The sequence below is a fragment of the Adelges cooleyi genome, unplaced genomic scaffold (genome assembly GCF_023614345.1).
Source record: "Adelges cooleyi isolate 19-005CV unplaced genomic scaffold, UGA_ACOO_1.1 ACOO_flye_CR_arks_rails_tigmint_CR_PRNA_574, whole genome shotgun sequence".
NCBI classification, from domain to species: Eukaryota; Metazoa; Arthropoda; class Insecta; order Hemiptera; family Adelgidae; genus Adelges; species Adelges cooleyi.
This window is the reverse complement of record NW_026096268.1, coordinates 5,962,672-5,986,166: the sequence shown is the minus strand read 5'-3', so window position 1 is coordinate 5,986,166 and position 23,495 is coordinate 5,962,672. Positions and strand designations below refer to the sequence as shown.

Below are 23,495 nucleotides of genomic sequence, written 5' to 3'. Positions count from 1 at the left end.
CTGGGGGGTCGCATTGTAACTTTGAAGTATAATATTAGATTCAGGATTAGAAGGTTTTTGTTTTTTTGAGGACATTAAAAAAAATCTGTTGTACATTAAGCCATAGCGATTGTCTACGTTGATATCGTTGAATGATATTTGAAATTTTAATTTAACTAAAATGTAAGACATTGGGATATTAGAATTAAAAATTTTAAGTATTAAAAATAATAAATATATTACGATTTTATATTTTATTTTATTTATTCTTATGGTAATGATTTTATCGCTATCCGTTTACAACTGTTGTCGGTGATCCGTTTTAGTTGCAACCTTTTCCTGAAAGTTTTTTTTTTTGTATATAAAAATAGGGAGATTGATTTCTCAGTAGTTTTAAAAGTCTAATAGGTCACAAAGAGCTAAGGATTATAATATTAGGTTGTGTACTTAGATGGTGCAAAAAACACCACAATATTGTATACAGACTTCAAGTCGGCGAAGTAGTCACTACCATTCCGACCATAGATTCAATGTTGAGCAAGTTGCTTTTAAAAATATTAAATTTCAAGTTTGGGATCTTAGAAGTCAAACATCAATAAGACCTTACTGAGAGTGGAGTTGCTACTATTACAATATAGATTATGTAGTTTATGTAACTGACTCTGTCGACCGAGAAAGAATAGGTATTGTTAAAGATGAACTTATGTACATGCCTAAAGAAGAAGGATTTCATAGTGCTACATTAGCCATATTAGCCAACAAACAATACATCGAAGGCTGCATGAGTGTAACTGAAGACTGAAGTACAAATAGAACATTCCAAATTTTCTAAATTTCGGCCAAAAAAGGTATAGGCCTCGATTAAGCAATGGACTGTCTTCGAAGCACGTTACAAAATCGTAAATAATATTAGGTAATATGTACGTTGTTGATTGTAATAAGATAATTGTGTACAAAATAGTTTATCTTATGTGATATATTATCTTCTGGAACACCAGGGGAGGTTATAATCAAGTCGAACGTCCCACCTTGGTAAGTGGAAAGTCCGATTTCAACCGAACAAGATTCTAAGACGGTGCACCAGAAGTTTGAAGAGGCTCCCGAAACTTTCCAGTGTTCTCACCGCGTGTCGTTGTGGAAGCGAGGTAAGAGAGCCGTAGCCAGATGACTCAGGTCGTTTTTTCCTTTCCCTTGTACGGATTTATACTTATATATTATGACGGTCGGTACTTTGTTTTATTCACACTTTCGTGTAACCTAAAATTTTCATTGACAGTCGCCGTTATTATCACGCTCAGCAAACAAAACAAAAAAAACGTCTTAAGACGACGTCATACCCTTAAAAAATTAATCGTTCAAACGTGTTTGTGGAAAAGTGTGGACAAAGTGAAATAGATATAGAAAACACAGTTTAACATTTAAATTAAGATTTTGCAAAAAATTACCTATACTTTACTCTTTAAAAATGGACGGAGTGGCGGCCTCTTAAATTGTTTGAAATATGGAGTTTTTCTTTTGCTAAATTCATTATTCATTATTTAGTTAAATTATTTAGCCACATCGATTGTAATACCTACATTTCAATTTATGTAATTTGGGGCTAATTTATCATTGGTATAATGTGCTATGCGCAAAAAAATACAGGTGATGTGTTTTTATAAATTGCAAAATCAGATCTAGTTGTCTTTTTGAAGTCAACTTTTGAACCATCCATGAGGAAGCACTAAAGTTCAAAATAGCAATTTTTATAAGAAAAGACATTTTTTTTCAAAAACAATATAGCCGTAGCCTATAGGCTATAGGTATCAACATAAAATTAAAAAAAAAGTGATTTATGGAGTGCTTTCCGCGGGAAATCCTCAATTAATAATATCAAACGTGTAGCCTGTAGGTATGTTGTTATCAAACGTTCTGGTAGCTAGATTACCGCACATTTGATAACAATAAAATATCAACACGTTCTTGTTATCTATAAAAATAACATTGAACATTAGAAATTGTTATAGCCCAATGCCCATACGACATAGGTAGGTAATGTGAATTCAATCTAATTCATAAATAGGTATTCTAAACTGTTACCACTATTAGACTATCTATTGTGAAAACTACCGACTATTTTGAAATATATTAAATAAAATTAATGTGATCGGTAATTTGCGTTTCTCTTTTCTCGTATTATAATAATCGTTTGTGTCGAGATAAAACCATTCTAATTTGTTCTTTCCATTGACATTGTTGTAAAAATGAGCTACACGAACGAAGAATACTGTTTGAAATGGGAAAACCATAGTGGTAATTTGACCGAAGTACTGTCTTCGTTCTTAAAGAATGAAAATTTGGTTGACGTCACCATCGCTTGTCACAGTAATTTCGAAAAGTTACATATGGTGAAGGCACACCAAATGGTTTTGTCTGCTTGTAGCTCTTATTTTGAACAGCTATTTTTGCAAAATTCACACCCACATCCAATAGTATACCTCAGAGGCGTCAGTTATGAACAAATGGAAATCATATTGGACTTTATGTACAAGGGCCAAGTGACTGTAAAACATGAAATTATGGAAGAAGTTTTGTGTACAGCCAGATCGTTGATGGTACGCGGTCTTGGTGAAGAAAGTTCACCAATTGTGGACAAAAGATCGCTTCCTGAATACCAAGAGAATATGACTAACACTAAACGAATTAAAATATGGAATAAAAAAAATGTTAGTAAACAATTTATTTTTATTTTTAACAATATTTTTACTGTTTCTATTATTTGTATAGACTCCAGATCATTATACAGTACAGTTGAGCCAGGACAACCAAGACATGGTTAGACCAATTATGACAAAACCGGAATTGCATGATGATAGTTATGACAAAGATACTGTAATTAAACAAGAAACTTCTAGCTCGATGAGTGCAGAAGAGAATTACGAAGCCAAAGAAAATGCATATAGTGATGTAAGATATATTATTTTCACATAATTTATATAAATTATGTTTTATAATTTAGATATTGTATATAGTTTATGTTTTTTGTTGTAGAATAATACGCTTATAGACCCTAACATATCACCAACGTCTCACCAAATGGAATTAAATGATTATTTAACGACAGCTCATCGTGCTGTGTATGACAATACGCTACCTGAAGATTTGTCTTGCACAAAAAAAACAAAACTACAAGCAACAGAAGCACAACATCAGCAGGTGCGACATCGTTTTAGAGCTGACTGGCTAAAATCGTATAATTGGTTGGCGTACGACTGTCATGAAAATATTATGTTTTGCAAAAGCTGTCGTCGCTGGAGTGAGGTGTTAAACGATGTAAAAACATCATTTGCTAAAGGCAGCTGTAATTTCAGAAGAGAAATATTGAACCATCATGCTCGTTCTAAGGCGCACAAAAACTGTATGGCTAAAGAGATTGACGAACTGAATAGAAGTAGTTCTGTTCATTACCATACATCGATTTGAAGTGAACTGTTAGAAAATCATTTGGTTAATGATTCAATTTTAGAACAATATTTATTATTTTATTTATCATTCAAATTGAAACTTTGTTACCTCTAACTTGTATTTATTTATACAGTTTTTTTTTACAAGAAGTAAGCGTTTTTTGGTTTAATTGTTGATTTTGTTTATATTGCGTTATATTCATTTATATCGCAAGTAAAAAAATGGTGGTTAGGTAATTGACTATTAAAATTTGTTGAGTTATGTTAAATGGTTTTTATGATTTAAAAATAAGTTACTGTTGCATTAAAAAAAGTTAGTAAATAGTTTTATTATTTTTTGTTATGTTTTTATAAATCAAAATCAAGTGAAAAAATGTTATTATTTGAACTATTATCAAAAAATTATTTGGGAGTTATATATTTATAGGAGTGTTGGTCAAGTCAATTATGTATATATTTAAATAAATATTAATTAAATTTCATAGAAAATAAATTATCCATATTTCTAGTATTTAAATATATAACCATAAATTTAATTAATATTATAGCTAAGATTGTTCAACATTGTAAAATATGAAATAATATATGCCTATTTTAAAAATACTTGTAATTTTTATGAATTATTATTATGGTATATTAATATAATTAAATAAATTGTTACCTTTTAGATGAAACATGATATTATTTTCTTTGTTTGATTATATCTTATTTATGTGAAAATGTGTTTTTAAAAATGTAATAAATAGTGTTGCAATTATTTAGTATACATATAAATATGTACATTTAAATTTAATAAATATTATTTATAATTTGTGTAATTTTTGTTCCTGATAATTAAAAGAAATGGAAAATAAATACAATTTCCTACTTTACATGTTAAAATGTTGAACATTTACTTTGACGAGCTAAAATGTTACAAATAAATAATACGATAATATTAATCTATAATATGCTAACCGCCATGCACCTTATTATTTTAATACTTAGCCTATTAATGTAAAAGATTAATATAAAGATATTAATGTAATATTTTAAAAGAATCATAGAAATACGATTATTAAGTTTCACAAATGTTATGTGATAATTTTGTACTGCAATATTCTAAAAGAATAAAATTATTTTGATCTATTAAATAGTAGTGTAAACTATACCTACTTCATCGTTAATAACGATTATATGAACTATTTTTATATAAGTTATAACCTGTGCTTTAACTGACTAAAGCTTAAACAAATGATTAGGTAACGACCTAATATTGCTATTATCTTTTATTTGATTTAACTGGTTGGTCATTTTTTAAATTTCCCAAATCTATGACAATAACATAAATTAAGTATTCTAATATATTTTTTTTTTTTTGTAACTAAAAGATAAGTAAAGAAAAAAAATATTTTATTTTTAAACAAAAATCCCATTTTTACCCATATATCAATACATAGGTGTTATAGAGCAAGAACTCAAGTTTTTAAAAATATAAATTTTTTTGCGACAGACAAAAATGAATTAGTACACAAGGCAAGTAAGATAGCGTTGCAACAAATAATCTTACTTTGTTGTTTGTATTGTGTACTAAGTAATTGTTATCTGACGTATAATTGTTTTATATTTTTAAAATCCTGAATACTTGCTCTACAACATCTATGTATTGATATATGGGAAAAAATGGGTAACTTTTAGTACTACTCTTTTAAATAAAAAAACGTAAAATATTTAATATTTTTCATTAAAAATTATCATAACTAGTTTGAAAACGATTTTTTTTCAAAAAAGTGGTTTTTTCCTTTACTGATCTTAGTTGAGAAAAAAAAATTATTAAAAAATGTTTATCTAAAAAAATTGTAAACGAAATATTATTTTCTGAAATTAAAATAACCGCCAAACTACAATAACTGAACTATTTTAAATACCAATAAAAACCGGCCAAATACACATATGACGTTGAAATTTTATATTATGTGTATTGTCTAAGAAACATATCAAAATTAATAATTCATAATTGTTTCGATATTTTTTTGCATATTTTATAATGGACTATTGAATGACTAGAATTCACATTAGGACCACTGTGCGGCGTGGACTAATCTATGTGTAGTAATGGCGGCAAATGATTGGCGCTGGCCAATCGTCGCACTGTATTATCACCGCACCTTATGGTTTTTTACCACAATGGAGTTAACACTTACCGCTAACCGTGTACCGAAATAACACCCATAGGAAGCGGCAGTGAACAGCAGCTATTAAATAATATTTTATGCATTATTATGCTCCGGCGATATCACACAAAATATTCGTTGCCGCTTATCGTCGTCGAATGCCATTACCAATTTTACTGATTAGTTGCGCGGGCTGCGGCAGTGCGGCTGAACCGAGGTACAGGAGGCTCGGAATGGGTAAGTTATTTTGCGTTCTTAAAATTATTTTATTATTATTATTATTATGATTGTTGTTATTGCTCCTCGCCTTGTTTTTCTGATAATAATTTGCACCGCGATTCTGCCGCCGTTGTTGTGCCCGTCGCTGGACGTGCGTTTCAGTAATTTCAAAAACTCTTATTACCTAATTTTTTTTTCTCCATAGGCTCGCGTCAAGTGGCCCAAATATTAATCTAAACTACCGTTCACAATGCGCATTATTTTTTGGTTTTTAGACGTGAAAAAATCTGTGGCCCGCAGTTGATTTCCAAGATTTAAATCTCGTTGAGCAGCCTAAGAAAAGAAACCACCAAAACTATGGCCGGGCCTCCGCCACCGAGTTGAATCAGCAATCCGTTTGGTAAAGACGTTCTATAATCGCCATCTGACGGCATTGCCACACGGCGAAAACTTGAAGTTTGTAAACTTCAGTATAGGCATTTATAACTACTTGTTTTGTACAATGATAATAATAATATAAACTTAATAAATTGGTAGCCTGGAAGAGTGCTAAAAGAGCATTGTTGGTATTTTGCAGGTACGCGACAGATGTTCAATGATTAACATATATGGTATGGACGATGAGACGGATCTCAGCGAGTCATTGGCTTCCAATCTGAACCACTCGCCGCACAGCTCGTCTAGTTTTTCCAAATCGGAAGTCATATCCGGTAGTCAGATGCTTGATAATTGGCGTAAGTTTGTCATTTGTCATAAACATGTGTTGGTAGACACCATAGGTGTGTACAGACCTTGTGGCAGGATAGACTTATCTACAGACGGGAAAAAATTGCGATACAGTTAGCCAAGTACATGTAATAGTTGAACCCAAAGTTGAGATTTTTAATCATTATTGAGACAAATGATAGGCCTACTAATCCACCACTTGTGTACATTTATGGTAGATACTTGACAAATGGTTCAATGTCATTATTTTGACTTCTATCTATTTAAAATCTAACTTGATTTCTTGTACCTAGTGGGCTTAAGCGTTCATTGTACATCGTCCATTGATGATTACTGCGAAGGTGAATTGGAGCAGCCAGATTCCGATCCGTCTCCATCAACATCTGGACTTTCATATGATTTGACAGCGTTCCCAAAGACGACATCCACAATGTCTATGTTTTATCCACACTTAAATGGTTATGATATCCATCCGTTGCTTATAAATCAAAAACGAAGACAAATGGAACCACCAATGATCGATTCATTAAATTTACCACCACATCCTCTCATTCCTGATATTCCGCGACAAGCTATACAAAAAGCAAAGGCTAGTATGGTGTTTAATTTTTTGTTCAATTTAACACTTCAATAACAAAATCTTAGGCTACCTACTAAAAAGAAAAAAAAACCAATATCAAGTATGCCATAGAACCAAGTGCCAAGTATAATGTATAATTTACAACAATATTAGAGAAAAGTTTATACATATAGGTAGTGTTTGTGTGATAATTATTTCATTCAGTAAAATTTTAAATTTTCGATTCCAAAATTTCTCCAATTTGGCGACGGTTGACTCAACAAAATTTTTATTCTTATTATGTTGGACCAATCAGTTTTGCTTTCCGATGACTTAATGGTAATCCTGTTTTGAGACTGGAGTTCAGAATGTGCGTTGTCCATCAAATTCTAAAATAAAATATTAAGCACTATTTAAGTATTTCTTTTTAAATATTGTAATCAGTTTTAATGATATTGGCTTCTATATAAGTTTTGTTTAATAACTCTGTTAAATACCAATATTATTTCTGAAACAAACATTTTATGTACCTTGTTAATTATAGCTCCAGACCAATTTTTAGATTTTTGTCCATCGATTGATACTTTTAATAAGAGAATCGTCATTTTATAGGTATAATAGTTATTAAACACAATTTCCCTTATGATTTGGGGGACATCAAAACTGATTGTCATCTCAATACGTTTGGATATGTAGTTAACATTTTCTTTACTTCTGTTATTTACAAAAATTTGCCTTAAAGTTTTATTGTAGTGGACCAAATTAGATTTTTTCACAGAATTATTATCCATAATTTAATTTATAACAATTACCAAAACATATCATATATACATACATTTTTTTTTTTTGTAAACAAACATTACAATTAATTTCCATGAGAATATTAAAATATATCAGCTGATGTATAATAATAGGTTTAATATAAAAAATACAATTTTGCGTATTTTAAAAATAAATATGTTTATATTTTCATCAGATGCGGGGTAAAGCGACACACAGACAATTGGATTACACTAATGGACAGTTACCAAACTGCGATCAAGCTTTGATTGTAGAGGCTGATAGATGCCAGCGTAAATCGTTTTGCTGCGTGGCGTGCAGTAAAACTTTCAAATTTCAGACATCGTTGCTGAGACACAATAACAAAGTACACATTAGCAAGTATCAGTGCCAGTCTTGTCATCGTGTATTTTCAAGACAGGCGTATCTTGACGTACACACGTCCAAGCAGGGCAGTTCGTGTTATTTGGGCAATGGATTTGCTGCTACCATCAACAAATCAAAAAAGTAATTTATTTGACCTTTGAAAACGCAAGTAAGAAATTATTAAGACAAAATAAATAAAGTTGTCAGTTTAAATCATATTTTAAAGTATTCTAACATAACCATTAACCAGGGTACTACAGAATTTGTTGTATACATTTTTAATTTATTTTTGTAATGTATAAATTTTTTCTCTTTGAAAAAATATTAACAAGATAATATTTGGAGTCTAGTCAAAAATCAGTCTGCCTTTTTGTAGGCGCCTAACAGGTATCATACGTGCTATTTTAATATATAACTTTTTTTTTTTTTTAACGCAATATGTGGAAATTATATAAATCTCAGTCTGAAGTTTAGTATTTAAGAACATTATATAATATGTTAATCTCACTCCATATATTCTATGTGCATATTCATCTATATTGAATAACATAAAAAAAAAAATAATAGGGCTAAATGTTTTATAAATGTAATATTGGAGGCACATATTTTTAAAAATTATACCCTAAATTGTGTGACTATTGATAAATAGTGAATCATTATATTTTAAAGATATATTATCAGTGGTGTTGTCATGTGCACTCATGAGTACACGGTAAAGTGGCAAGTGAGTACAACCACATTTACCACTAAATATATTATTGTAAACGAGCTTATAGTATTGTGTTTTAAGAAGTTTTTATTTATTATTATTTATTACTTCTTTAGGTATTTAATAAGGATTTTCTTAAAACCTGTGATGTAAAAATATAAATAACGGAGCGTGATAATTGTATATCGTTTGTACGACTTTTTTCAGCATAACTATGTAAAAGACAGAATCAGTTTTATTTTTATATGAAAATTATACTATTTCTTATGAATTTCTTTATAATATTATGTCATATATATATATATTATTCAAATTGTTAACACCGACCTTTACTCTCTTTAAATTGTGTTTTATAGTTTATTATTATTATTATTTTTTTAGCTATGTTTTGTGATTGCTTTTTGTTGACTGGGGAGGTTGATAATTTTATTTAAGAATTATATGTGTACACGGAATGCCACAGAATGATTCAAATGGTTTAAAATAATATTGGATTCCACAAACATTACAGGTCGTTTTATTTTTCATCAATCTTTAAATGTAAGGTTGGAAAAAACTTTTTTTTAACTGTTGCTGTTGCTATTCTGTGTCGTACATTGTATTATTTTAATACTATTACCTACATGTTATTTTGTGAAATTTTAATGTTTTATCTTTATGTTTATTATTATTATTTATGTTATTGTTTATCATTAAAATACTTAATTTTATGTTACTTTCTTTTATGGCTTAATTTCACAACAAAAAAAAAAACGTTAATTAAAATAGAGTGTTTTGCGTAATAATATAACAAGGGCTATCAAAGATAATAATATAGCCAGTTGTTGATTATAAATACGCATAAATTATTGTTAAAAAAAAAATATAAATATATATTTTTTTATTATTAAATTGTTACACTAAATACGCTAAATTTACTTCCATTTAAATTGATGTAATTTATATTAGCTTTAAACGTTGACAGTTGTGTGTATGCTTTCCTTAGCATCCGTATGATTGTTCAATGATTTTTGTAGATCGCTCCACTTGCCAAAGTCGTAACAATTTTTTTTTCTTTTTAGTAACCTTGTAATAGCAACAATAATAAATACTTATTCCTGTGTCTGTTTACAGTTATGTATGGAATAAATAGGTTATATCACAATTGCGATCTTTGCGATAAGAGCTTTAAATGTGCATCATCGTTGTTGCGGCATAAAAATAAATGTCACTTCAAAAAGTACAAATGTTCAATGTGTTTTCGTGTCTTCTCAAGACCTGCGTACCTGTTATTGCACATATCCAAGAAAGATTCTCCGTGTTACAATGAGGCTCGGCTGAACTCGTTCTATACATAAATACATAAATATCCTGATGGTGTGATTTCAGCTTTTTAATACATTTAAATAATAAAGAAAATAATAATTAAGTGTTTATTAATGGTATATTTTCATTGAAATGTCTACTTTTTTTTTTTTATACTCCTTTTAGCAATTTCAATTGAAACAAAACGCACACAATACTGCGTATTTGAACTGTTATATTTACCTTTATTTACTAAAGTATTCTTAGTACTACAAACGGTAAATGTCTCATATAAATAGATGTACGTGTTCATTTATTTTTTAGCCAAATCAAAAAAAAGTAAAACTACAAACTTAATTGTGGTTTTTAAAAATTAGGAAATATTTTTAAAAAATATATTTTGATTCAGGTATTAACTAATTATGGTTTTGTACTCGAAAACTTAAAAGTTATTTATTTTCGAAAATTCTTAATTAAATTTTAAAAATTCCAATTTAATTTACTAAATTATTAGGACATAATAAAATTATTATGTCTTATTATAATTATTATTTAATATTTTATTAAAAGTATTGTACCTATTCATAACGTTAACTTAAACCAACAGTTCATTTTATAACCCATAAGGTCCTGAAGTGTACATTAATTCATGCTTATATAACTTTTTTAAAAAGTCAAAATTTGACAGCAATTATTTTATAACTATTTTATGAAAGATTAATTATATAAGTTTTTATTTGATTCTGGAAAGGATTTACTTAAGTAATAAGCTTGGGTATAATTTTTAAAAATTTTGTATTTTTCAAAGAAGAAGAATATTTTTTTTATGTAATATAACATGAATATTAACTGTTCCTATGGAAAAACTTTCTCTCCTAAATACATATTGTTTAAATTAAAACTTAACATGATATCTATTTTTAAGTAAACATTTAATTTCACCGAGTTGATTATTTGATCATTTTAAACTATAACTCAAAATGTAAATATTCATTATTAATATTAATCTTCGAGAGTTTAAAATGTAGAACGCCTTTTTAGTATAATTAATGAAAACCTGGTCATTTTTTATTCAAACAAATTAACGAAAAATGTTTTGAAAATAATAAACCAAATTTTAAATACAAATGTTAAGTATCAAGTTATTAAAATTGAAAATGTATTAAAAAATGTTTTAATTTAATTCTTTCTAATCAAGATAAAATTTGATTTATTATACATGTTATATTTTAATACATTATTATTAAAAAAATGGTATGCCCGCGTCTGATCCTCAGGACTCAATTTTTTTTTGTTTTGTTTGTCTAATTATTTAAAAAATAATTAAACAACACCACAGAACACAGATATAGATAATAAACTTTATTATCCATATCTGTGCCACAGAATAATTATTCAGCGATAACATGCTCGAGAAAAAATGATAACAGTCAACCTACCACGTGCGTAACAGAAATCAGAATCCAAAATCTAAAATAGTATTCGATTTTTAAAAGGATGACATTTATTTTAACCATAAGTGTAATTAATATACAGCTATAGAGTATATTTTAGTTAGTAAGACTTTTACTACTATGCAAGAGATAACAATAATTCCGTGGTCGTCGGAGTAAGTCTACATTTTCCAAATAGTATTAATACAGTTTTGATTTGATGTTTTGTTAAAATAGAAACTAGCATTTTTAATCTAAATATTTAAACAATTTCTATTTTTTATTTAGTTTTAATTTTTTTTTTCCATAATCGGTTATACTTAGTTCCGAGTGGCAGTCGGTCAGAAATGACATATACAATATAAAAAATATACAGAGTTTCAAACGAGCACTGAGATCGCTTTTGATATGGAAAGTAAGGTAAGCGTCGTAATTGTTATAGTATCAGCTAGTACTTATGAATATTTTTTTCCATGTTTTTAGAGTAAAAGAATTACCACGTGCCATACATTGCACTGAACTAATATTACAAGTTATCGTTAAAGATTCTTACTTTGGCGAAGGTACAGAAATATCCGATAAAGACGATTTAACACGATTATACTCAATGGCACTAATGAGGTGACGACTATGTTTATTTACATAATAAAATAACGTTGTTCTTAAAAAAAATTTAACTATTGCGTAATCATAGGTTTATCAATGTCATAGCTGACATTTCAGGTAAAGGTCCGCAGAAATCGATGTACGCCAGAGCGGCAAGTATAGAACTTCCACACTGGTTGATTAATTTAAGACATAAAATTTCTCATGATCAAGAATTACCTGCTATCGAAGAACTTAGGGCAGCCATAGAGTTTCTATTGGAATGGCTACAAGTATATAAATATATATTAATTTTGGTTAAAACCTACTTGTAATGTTCTAATTTCCAAATTTTTATTATTAGACAAAATATTGGAATGTTGATGAAAATTTTCAAATTGCTACACCAAATTTAAACATGGATGTCATCAATGAATTTACAGATCTAATCGATTTCTATGTGTTGAACAGAACGTCGTCTAAGGATCCTACCATAATGGAAAAGTTAAATGTTGCGAGGTAAAAACTTATAACCAAAGATTGTTAAAAAAAATGGGTGCAAAATTAATTTTTCTTAGGCAAAAATTACTATCAGAATCAACACTTTCAAATGACTCAAAAATGTATAAAAATTGTGTTAAGAAAATCAAACTTTTGTTGAGCGACAGAGCATCGTCATCAATGTTGATAAATGTGTTTTGTACACGTTATTTGCTTCATTCGCAGAAGCACAAAATCGCAAAAAGTATTTCACTTTCATAATTGTTTTTTCGTGGATTAATTAAACTGGTTTATTTTTAAATTGTTATGTTTTAGATAGGATTTCTGGATTAGATAAAATCACTTGGAGCGTCTTGCTAAAAGTGATATCAAATTTAGGTTTATTGACAAATCTATTGCAATGTCTGGTCGTTCAAGAATCGCTTATTTCTGCTCTATGGGTCGTTGAACTCTGCACTGTTCTTTTCAAGAGTAGTGAAAAGCGGAACTGTAATCATGATCAATTTGATGATTGCTTTGGCGACAAACGACTGACTGTAGACGCTAGTATTATTTTAAAATCGGCAGTAAAATCACCTCATAAGTACACAATTGTATTTTTAAAATGGTAAGTAGGATGTTATTAAAAAAAAAAAATAAATAATTAATGGTACAATGGTTTGCTGCTAGGCTGATGCGGTTACAAGTCCGCCCGTTAAATACGTCAAAGCAAATAAGACTCCTTAAATTGATATCTATGTACACCGGTTCGGTAAAGTATGATTCTAATTTGAAAGACCATATTTACACGGTGGACGATTTGATTAAAAAGAAGGAAGTCGATCAGGAGCAATCGCCGTGGTCCTTAGCTGTGGGTATGTAAAATCTAAGTATATTGTTGCAGTTATATCATTCATTAATAAAAAAATGTATAGAATCGACTGTTTATCATTTGACTTTGAACAATTAAGCATTTTATGTTTGACATTGAGAGCTTATCTATTAGATTAATAAATAAATTCTAAAAAATGTAATTACTTGTATTTTGATGCAACTATTCATCTTTTAACAGGTTGTTTAGCCACTTTTTTTTTTTTGCTGTGTTTGGAACATTTACTTAAAGAACTCCATGATGTGTTAAACGTTAATGTTTTTACAAAAAGTGATGTGTTCATTTTTATTGTTTTATTTTTTGTGAATGATCGATTAAGTAAACATGTATATATCTGTATATATAACAATTCTGTATCGGTTTTTAGCCGACATTATTTTTATTTTAAAGGAATTAGTCTGCTATATATATATTAGGAAAAATGCACATTATTTCTTAAAACAAAATGAACAAATATTCAAGAACATACGTAACAACATACTTACAAAACTCTTTTTGTCTTTTGATCTAATAAAAATTTATTTACTTTTTTTTTTTAAAAGATTTCAACATCTTAATCTTAAATAAACTCTTATTTTTTAAAGGTAACAATAATTTGCATCAACTAACAGCATTTTTGTTTTTTCAATATTTTGATATTACGTAAATTTAGCCTAAGGCGCGCTTTTATAGTAAGAAAAATAATACATGTAAATTGTTTAAAATTTAAAATTTAAAATTCTTTTTTTTTTTTAACTAGAATAATAGAATTGTGTAATTCTATGTATATAACATGGGAATTTGATTTATATATATATTTTTTTTCTTTTAGGTCAAATAAACTGGCAACAAACTCCACTCGGTACCAGTAATTAGAAATATGTTTTTTACTTATCAATTAATAATATACGAGATATGACCACAGAGAGTTTTTGTTTTTTTCTTTCACGACCAATTAGTATTGTTATTTGAATTTTCTAAAAAAAAAAAAGATTTTCTACTTAACAATTTGCAGCATGGCTAAAAACGTGAATTAAAAAATAAAAGTATACATAATAGCATCAGTTTAACATTTAAGCTAAATATAAAACAAATAACATAAAAAAAACAGAAGAAAAAATTGCTGTAAGCGTGAATTATGACCGATATATCGTTCATGGTCTTAAGAATTGAGTCATAATTATTTTTATAACAACATGTTGTGAGGTTCTTCAATGTATCGTCTAAATGCTTGTAGCCATTGTGCTCCAACAGCCCCGTCCACCACTCTATGATCACAACTCAGCGTCACTTGCAACACATCTTGAGCACGCGTGCCATTTGCCTTGTCCGGTATCAGTCTTTGGGTCAGAGCACCAATTCCGAGTATACATGATTGAGGTGGGTTTATAATAGAAGACACGCTTTTGACTCCAAACATACCCAAATTGGAAACGCTGAACGTACCTCCCTATGAAAAAAAATGGGCAATAAAAAAGAGATATTGCTTTGCAACATTCATATCTAATCATATGACATACCTGATATTCTTGCGGTTGAAGTTTGCCCTCTCTAGCTTTGGCGGCAAGTTGTTTGACGTCGGTGCTAATAGCCACCAACCCTTTAGTATCTGCGTTGAAAACAATTGGCGTTATAAGACCGGTGTCAGTGCTGACTGCTACACTGACGTCCACCGAGTCGTACCTGAATTTTAACATGTTTTGAGTAAAACACCGGTAATAGGTGAGGTCAAGAGTGACTTACTGTCTAATAAAACTATCCATCCAAGAGGAATTAGCTTCAGGGACTTTTTTACAAGCCAGCGCCGCCGCTTTGATAATGAAATCATTTATTGACAATTTCACTCCTTCTTTTTCTAAAAGCTCGTTCATGCGCTTTCTCAGTGCGACTATGTTGTCTAATCCTAAATCAACTGTGAGGTAGTAATGTGGTATATTCTGCAAAACACATTATAATTAGTAAAACAACAATTATTGTTTAGACTAAAAACTATCATTTACTTGTTTAGATTCCAACAGGCGTTGTGCGATAATTTTCCTAACATTAGACACCGGACGATCTAAGAAACCATCCCCTTGAACTCCTGCTGCGACTGGTTGTTTACTTTTGACTGCGGATGTGGCAGAGGCTTTAGTCAAGTCTGAAGACTTAATTGAACCAAACAATCCAGTACCTTGACCGATTGACTGTAAATACACCGTTTAACGTATTACTATATTTGTATAACAATGATAATGTTTAAATTGACTTACGTTCAAATCCAATCCTTTTTCTGCGGCTAATCGTAAAGCTAATGGACTCGCAAATATCCGAGATCCTGTTGGTATTGGTGTAGCTTTTGGAGGGGCCGGAGACGGCTTTGAGGCAGAAGCCGGCTTAGGAGGTGGAGGAGGTGCAGAAAACGATGGTGTAGGGGCTGGAGTGGCGGGAGGTGGAGCATCGGCAGGAGTGTCATCCACAAAGTCTTTAAACGCAGCAACATCAGCTTCGTTTTCAACAATAATACATACGAGCTGTGGGGAGGGAGAATGATATACACAATAAATATAATATACATTTTTAAATTATTACCTTTCCGACTTTAACGTCTTTTTGGCCGGCGGTAACCATTATTTTTGCTAGATACCCTTCTTCGGGAGTTTCAAAATCCATGACAGCTTTGTCGGTTTCGATTTCAGCAAGCTTGTCTCCTTCATTTAGCCGTTCACCTGTGAGATATTACGGCAGTAATGAAAACTATTGAACTGTTGTACAATGTCGTAGACAAGTTTTTTAAAACAGTACCTTCTGTCTTGGACCAACTAATAATGGTGCCACTTTCCATGGTAGGCGACAAAGCCGGCAAAGATACTTTAATGTGACTAGGGACGTCGGATGCATAGAATCGGTATCCAACATTTTTAAACGATATTTGCCTGCCCGAACGCCACTGTACAGTATTATGACATCTGTCGGATGGGGGATAGGAGGTAACATTTTAACATTTAAATTATTAAATTAGGCGTTTAAAAAACGTCAAAATGCGTACTTACCTGTAAGCCTGGACGACTTTCCAGGGACATTTCGTGGCAACGGTTCTAATGGTATTTCTATTGACATTTCTCAACAATCGAGCATTGTTCATAATGACGTGGGACGCAGACATAATTGTACACTTAAGTCTAAACGGAAAATTGATTTGAACGGTTTAAAAGTGACGGTCAAGATTGCGCCCAAGATGAACTTCAAATAACCTCGTCGGTACAACTACTCCTGTTCGTTATCATCGGTGGAAATTAATAGTTATATGAAAAATTATTTATAATGATAAAACCAGTTATATCATAATTTTGTACCAGAGTGGCCATTTACGATGTTGCAAGCAGATTCCAGTAGAATTAGGGAATTCTCGTGATTTCATAAAAACAGGTACCCCGATGACTCGCGTTATCAATTTTCCATAACATGGCCGCCAGTGTTGTCCCGTAAAAAATACAAGGCCGCCCATTCGCCATTAAAGCGTTATCACAAGTCGCGCCAGCGCCCTGCTACCTATCACTTTTTTCACGTGCCAATTTCAGATTTCTTACGGTCCCGAAAATATAAGAATTTTTGTATCAATATTATGATTTTAAAGTTTCAAAACAATAAGTTATAACTTTAGAAGTTTCTATACTTATTACTTTGTATCTTTTAACATACTACTACTGTCTATACTTTTTAACGTAATTGTTCACGACCAACCTACTTATAAGTGTGGTTATATCTGTTATTTTAAATGTGGCTCTTTCCAAGTTTAGGGTTAAACCAAAATATCTCCAAATAATTGCGACTTCCACTCATTGCGATATTCGCTTAACATTAACTCAAAAAAAAATTTCCCATAAAACGCTTCAATATCGATGATAGGAAGATTTTTTTAACAAAAACAGTAATAGCAATTTTATAGTAATAAACGGTTTATATTACAGTAGTGTAAAATGGAAATTAGGGCCAAGTACTTCTTAACGAAGGGTTTTTAGATAACACTTTGAACGTACTTTTCGAAAATGCAATTTTGATCGATGTTTATTTTTGAAATAGCGTTCGTATTATATTAATTTTTTTTTCTATTTGGTAAACAACAACAAATATGTTGTGCTCTACTTCTGTTGAATTTCCATTATATTATTCAAATAATTAAAACTTAATCTTCTTAATCGATTGATCAGTTTTAATTTCTAGTATTTAAATATGTATTATGAAACTTCTTAGTTTCAACAGTCCTAATTTTCCTAATAAATGTAACAATCCGTTATTTTACTACACGGATGCACTGTAAACCCCCCTCATTTTTTTTGTTTACTTTTGTGTTTTATCATTAAATCAATTATCAATATCAGAAATTTGTTTTTTTTTGTATTAATTAAAATAAATAACGTTCAAGATTAAACGTTCATTTTTTAGTCTCAACTAGAACTTTTATAAAGTAGTACAGCTTGTGACCTTGTTCAATTATTTTTCTTAAAAACATGAGCAAACGTCGAACGTCGTCCAAAGAAAAGGATCCGGTAGTATTGAGTTATGAAAATTTTCTGCTACACGAATCTGATATTCGCCTGCTAGTCGACGACCAATGGTTGAATGATTCAGTTATTGGGTTCTACATGGAGTATTTGAATACTGAAGTGTTCAAGAATAACTCCAAAGTATACTTTGTCAGCCCCGAAATCGTACAGTGCATCAAAGAGTGTAACGTGGAAGATATAGCCGTATTCCTCGACCCGTTGGTCAAGGATAAACATTATTCATACATATTCTTTCCGCTAAACGACCAAGAACAGCTGCAAACGGTTGGTGGCACACATTGGTCACTAGTAGTGTATGGAACACAAGACAAACGTCTGTTTCATATGGATTCCATATGGGATTCAAACGAAAAGCAAGCCAGGAAGTTAGCGTTAAAATTGAAATTTTATTTTAAAGACATTGTGGACATCATTACGCCACTGCCGACCAGACAACAGCAAAATAGTTACGATTGTGGAATCCATTTGATGTGTAATGCCGAAAATGTAGCGCGTTTTGTGTGTGCAAATTCCGATATTCGTAATGCTGATCCGGTTGATGTAGATGATCTGAAAAACAAACGTAGCAGTTTAGTTGAACTAATCTATAAACTGGCGAGGATAAAAGAATCTACATAGAAACCAAACTTCAACTTAACATATTCTTTTTGTTCCTAAAAAATAATTAAAAAACAATCCCAATGATTATATGATAATGTATTTATTTTTAGCACTCAACTATTCATTGAAAAATGAAAACAAAATTATTTAAAAATGTTTTTGCATTTACACTGAAATATATTTTATGTATAATTTATACACAAATAATTTATTAACACTATTATTATTTTTATTACTATTTGGCAATTGGCACTAAATTGAATAATTTTGTAGTCGGTTAATAATTATTTTAAGTATTACACTTGAACATGTCATGATCGTCAAATGGACTTTTTCTTTTAAACAAATACATAGTTTATGTAATTTATTTATGTATAATATAATACATAAAACTTTAAATAAATTAGTCAAATTTGAAAAAAAAAGAATTGAAATTGTTAAAGTGAATGATAGTTTTATTTAAAAAATGTTGAAACTTAATAATGTAAAATACTTTCTATTTAATTTATTTTTTATGTATTTATTGTACACAGTGGTGGACTGGGATGATTTGGTGTACAATATATTTGAATACTCTTAAATGTTATTTTTATTTTGTAAACAAAGTAATTAAAATATAAATTGTTTGAATCAACAAAAGGCTTAACCTATGGCAATAAACTTTTGTTGAAAAAATTTTTTCTATTAAAATCTATTATGCAGTTGAGAAGAAGCTAAATTGGTAAGGCGGCAGTGTATAACAATTGATCATCAAAGTGAACGATTTACAAACAATGCAATTTTACAAGATGCATCAAACAAACTTGGAACTATTTAGATTATTTAACAAAGTTATAGTGTTGTGAATTTAGGATAAAAATGTTTTGGGCCTTTTTCGAATTTTGAATGGGTAGAAGTGAAATTTTTTGAACTTGTAGTCTTGTAAAATAGGTATTATCAGTACAATTTCTGATTAATATATAAAATTGTGTCAGTGGTTTAAAAACAATAATTTTTCCTAGATCGAATTACTACGGGCACCAACACAAACAATAGCACAGCCTAAATTGACACTGCCTATAACCATTTACTTTCTCTCCAAATAACGTACCGTAGTAAGGATATATTACTATTACACTTCCATTTCCTTTAGTTTAGCAAACCAAATGTCTTTATTCTTGGCAGCTTGCTCTTTCTTTTGTTTTCTAGTCAAACGATTTTCATTTCCGTGCGTAAAGTATTTCTCTCTGAAAGTACTTGCTGTAGGTATTGTACATCTACACTCGTCAGTCTCCTGAAATAAATTTACAATATTATTATATTTAATACCAATTCCCATACCCTAATAATGAGTTATATTTATATTTTACTTCGGGACTTTTAATTTTTTCATAAACTAACAATCTTCTTGCTGTGAATGTTGTCAGTACTTGTTCACAGTTGCCAATTGATTTAAAACAGCTATGCTTGGGCATTTGTACATCCTCGTACTCCTCTCGGAAAACCGGTAACCAAAATAGCAACCTGCCGTTAAGTTTCAATTTACGAGACGAAAAGCACATAAGATCTTTTATGATCTCATTCAAGCCATATTCTACTTTAGACGGGAAATGTACTGGAGTTCCTTCTTTTTTTAAAACCGGCAAGTTATCTTTTGCACCTATTCTTATGGTTGGTTCTCTTATACCATATGGAGCTAAAATTAATAAAGTTAATTTAATAATTATAAAATATAAATGGACGTATTATATAAATTACGGTCAGTTATGATGCAATCGAATTCTAAATTGTCACGCCAACATGGTAAAGACGAATCGGCTACAATCACATCAATGTATTTATCAGCACAAGAATATTGTTCCATATTCGCTCTAACACTTTCGTCCTGTCGAGCTATATGCTAAAATTAAATGATTTATACACTATTAAAAAGGAAAAGTTCTAGTGGTAATTAAATATATATAATTATTACTCTAGTTTGCTTTCTGGTAGGCCTCGTTCGTCCATGTAACATTAAAAAATCTATGTCAGTTCCAAGTACATACCCCCCAAAAGTTGCGGCAGCTACCAATAGGGAACCTACATACAAGGTTTAGAATATAAAAATATGAGTATTAAATAACTGTTGAGCTTATTAATCATACCGCTGCCAACAAAGGGATCTAGTACTAGATCCCCATCAGAAACTTTTCCTAGGTTCGCCATCAACAAAGAAAGCTGTGGGTCCATGCTAGTGTTGCCGATAAATTTTCGTTTTTTCAATGACAACTTATGTATTAAAGTACGACCACTTTCTGCTACCTAAGAATAATATTTATTTGTTAATAAAAATTACTAATAATAATCTCAAGTAATTTTTTTTTAACATACAACACGGCCGAAAAATGTACGTAAAGGTTGTTCAGGCACTATATTCGCATCCAAACCATAATATTCAATAAATTGAAATGTTACGTCTGGATTACTAAGATTCACGGGTCCTCCAAAAGGCATATAACTAAAAGACTAAACAAAATGATTGATTTGTTATACATTTATCGAAAGAATTATAGCTTTATAAAAAATACCTCTATTCGTTTAAGTTTTTCTTGTTGTGTTTGAGAGTTACAAAATAAATCCACGTCTACTTTGAATGATTGCAGTTGGTACGGTTCCAGTATACCTTTCAAACACTTTTGTTTTAATGATTCATGAAGATTCGGCACGGTCAATTCATCTGCCCATACGTGAATTGCACGTCGCATAGTTACCGAACGTTCTGAAATCATTTGCACTTCTTTGTCTGAAGGTAACTCGACAAGGTACCATGGCTTAAAAGAAAAATTGGCAATTATTTACAACTGCTTATTTTACTGTCAATAGACAAGCAACTATAAAAAAACAAGTTAATATTTAATTATAACTGATTATTCAAATTATTTTTTATTTGAAAATTATCAAATGAAATTTTATACTAATTATTCATTTAATAAGTTATTCCATTTATTTTATTTGTGAAATGTTGTTCAACCATGCCAATCAAATGGTGCTGCTGGAATACTAAAGTTTTGGTGTAAAACAATTTTTGTTTTTGTTTATAATGTTTTTGTCCATCAGTGTTATTAAAAAATGTATATTTTATAAAAATAATAATATAGAACAAGTATAAATTATCTTTGAATATTTTACAGTGTATAAGCTAGTTACTAACTACTAGTGATAATTTTAAATTTATGTATCATTAATAAAATGTTTTTTTTCTTTATAAAATGAATGAAACTTATGAAATCACTTACTTTATCAGATGGCGGTTCGAGCCATTTGATAGGTATCTTGAGAACGGATGCAATCGATTCGATTTCCTGCAAGTTGAAAAAAGAGTCAAGATATATTTAGCTGTAACATTATTGATGGATTAAATAATATAAGATATTACAAGTAATCGAAAAGGCACATGCTCGTGAGCAAACCAAAGTAAATACTGACAGTGTTTCATAATAAATTTAAGTAAACGTAACCGACATAAATAAAGACGATTAAACACTAACAATAAGCAACATATATATGGGTAGCTTATTAAAAATCGTTTTCCTTTATGGCATTTTTAAGTATATCATTAAAGGTGATGAAAAATTAGAAGAACCAACAAAAATACGTTCTTAATGAAATATATTGAAATAATACTTTTATTATCATGCTTATCGTTTGTTATCATATTATGGCTTGGAGGTAAAATTGGATATTGAATTAGAAATTAAATTTTTCGAGTTTAAAAAAAATCTCAACAAAGGAGATATTTGTTTTAACTTGTTCTATTTTTTAATAACTGATGTGTATAAATCAGAAAAATGTTTCTGGTTAAATACGGAAAGAAAAATATATCCGAATAAATTTTGTCTATCCTGTTTTGTTAGTATTTATGATTACATCTTCATTATGTTGTAGGAAAATATAAAAATTATAAATGTATTAATTTCACAAGTTAAATCGTAGTATTATTTTTTCAGAATTTAATAATACCAGAATTGGTGTATGTTATATTATAGCAATATTATATTCCGATTAAATTTGACATTTAAATTGTAGATTTTAAAATTTTAAAATCTCCATAGAATTGTCCACAGAGTTCACTCTTTTGTTTTTACTTATATAATCACATGCTCCAATAAAATATTTTAATTATTATTGTATTAGTTAGTGAAAATTAATTTAGTTGTTGAATTTAATACACATTATCTCAGAAGCATATTTTTTAATTTATATAAAATAAATTATAGTATACAACCATTATAAATTTTAATCAATAATGTTCCTAAGCGTAATGTCTTTTATTTATTTACAATTACAAAATATTGCCATTGAAACTTGTAAGCATTGATTATAAATTTAATTTATTTTAATTTAAATTATTATTATTTATAATCGATGCTCATAAGTAATTTTGTTAAAATAGTATAAACTATAAATTATTGCCGTACAAGATATCATCAGCTGTTATCAGCAAAAACCCTTAGATAATTTACAATTGTGTAGCGATACATCGTGTTACTGCCCGTATGCCGGACTGAGTTCAATATAACCCCCCACTACCGTTCAATTTCAAGTAACAACGCATAACTGCGCATGCTTGACTGGCGCACGACCTTATTGGATTGGCGAATAATTTTAGCACATGCGCATTAGAAATTTGTTGCTTGGAAATTCTATAGAATATATATTGGAAGGTGGGTGTTTATATCGGACACACTTGTCCGACAGTTGGTCGCTACAAACAGTGTGGCCGATAACAAATAAACTGTTTGC

The 23,495-nt window shown here is 29.8% G+C and overlaps 6 protein-coding genes and 1 pseudogene across 13 annotated transcripts; 5 read left to right on the top strand and 2 right to left on the bottom strand.

Moving 5' to 3' along the window:
* Positions 1–256: 256 nt before the first annotated feature.
* On the top strand, positions 257–886 carry LOC126843059 (ADP-ribosylation factor-like protein 1; annotated as a pseudogene).
* A 1,084-nt stretch (positions 887–1,970) lies between these two features.
* On the top strand, positions 1,971–3,857 carry LOC126843125 (protein abrupt-like). Its single transcript, XM_050580477.1, has 3 exons — positions 1,971–2,684; positions 2,746–2,925; positions 3,010–3,857. The coding sequence occupies exons 1-3, from the start codon at positions 2,223–2,225 to the stop codon at positions 3,439–3,441; spliced, it is 1,074 nt and encodes a 357-aa protein (XP_050436434.1). The 5' UTR covers positions 1,971–2,222; the 3' UTR covers positions 3,442–3,857.
* A 1,817-nt stretch (positions 3,858–5,674) lies between these two features.
* LOC126843388 (uncharacterized) lies at positions 5,675–10,349 on the top strand. 6 transcript variants are annotated; one of them, XM_050580898.1, is made up of 6 exons: positions 5,675–5,812; positions 6,070–6,250; positions 6,372–6,528; positions 6,814–7,109; positions 8,056–8,366; positions 10,048–10,349. In XM_050580898.1, exons 3-6 carry the CDS (start codon positions 6,390–6,392, stop codon positions 10,064–10,066), a joined length of 765 nt encoding a protein of 254 aa, XP_050436855.1. In that variant the 5' UTR covers positions 5,675–5,812; positions 6,070–6,250; positions 6,372–6,389; the 3' UTR covers positions 10,067–10,349. The 6 variants fall into 6 exon arrangements, with proteins under 6 accessions (XP_050436855.1, XP_050436857.1, XP_050436858.1 ...); XM_050580900.1 differs by lacking the exon at positions 5,675–5,812 and adding an exon at positions 5,823–5,955; XM_050580901.1 differs by lacking the exon at positions 5,675–5,812 and adding an exon at positions 5,854–5,945.
* Positions 10,350–11,640: 1,291 nt separating this feature from the next.
* On the top strand, positions 11,641–14,731 carry LOC126842712 (uncharacterized). Of its 3 annotated transcripts, none has more exons than XM_050579823.1 (9): positions 11,641–11,827; positions 11,976–12,071; positions 12,135–12,272; positions 12,346–12,529; positions 12,601–12,755; positions 12,815–12,981; positions 13,053–13,344; positions 13,407–13,591; positions 14,420–14,731. In XM_050579823.1, exons 1-9 carry the CDS (start codon positions 11,793–11,795, stop codon positions 14,461–14,463), a joined length of 1,296 nt encoding a protein of 431 aa, XP_050435780.1. In that variant the 5' UTR covers positions 11,641–11,792; the 3' UTR covers positions 14,464–14,731. The 3 variants fall into 3 exon arrangements, with proteins under 3 accessions (XP_050435780.1, XP_050435781.1, XP_050435782.1); XM_050579824.1 differs by having other exon boundaries at positions 11,940–12,066; XM_050579825.1 differs by having other exon boundaries at positions 11,795–11,827; positions 11,976–12,066.
* LOC126842710 (dihydrolipoyllysine-residue acetyltransferase component of pyruvate dehydrogenase complex, mitochondrial-like) lies at positions 14,240–16,865 on the bottom strand. Its single transcript, XM_050579821.1, has 8 exons — positions 16,620–16,865; positions 16,372–16,535; positions 16,159–16,295; positions 15,840–16,100; positions 15,588–15,773; positions 15,331–15,524; positions 15,108–15,270; positions 14,240–15,037 (listed from the first exon to the last, which is right to left on the bottom strand). Exons 1-8 carry the CDS (start codon positions 16,730–16,732, stop codon positions 14,774–14,776), a joined length of 1,482 nt encoding a protein of 493 aa, XP_050435778.1. The 5' UTR covers positions 16,733–16,865; the 3' UTR covers positions 14,240–14,773.
* A 1,086-nt stretch (positions 16,866–17,951) lies between these two features.
* Positions 17,952–19,315, top strand: LOC126842714 (sentrin-specific protease 8-like). Its single transcript, XM_050579826.1, has one exon. It carries the CDS (start codon positions 18,078–18,080, stop codon positions 18,750–18,752), a length of 675 nt encoding a protein of 224 aa, XP_050435783.1. The 5' UTR covers positions 17,952–18,077; the 3' UTR covers positions 18,753–19,315.
* LOC126842711 (tRNA (guanine(10)-N2)-methyltransferase homolog) lies at positions 18,501–22,361 on the bottom strand. Its single transcript, XM_050579822.1, has 10 exons — positions 22,129–22,361; positions 21,989–22,054; positions 21,281–21,523; positions 21,084–21,218; positions 20,858–21,014; positions 20,686–20,792; positions 20,472–20,613; positions 20,084–20,409; positions 19,825–20,007; positions 18,501–18,683 (listed from the first exon to the last, which is right to left on the bottom strand). The coding sequence occupies exons 1-9, from the start codon at positions 22,186–22,188 to the stop codon at positions 19,846–19,848; spliced, it is 1,398 nt and encodes a 465-aa protein (XP_050435779.1). The 5' UTR covers positions 22,189–22,361; the 3' UTR covers positions 18,501–18,683; positions 19,825–19,845.
* Positions 22,362–23,495: the final 1,134 nt, after the last annotated feature.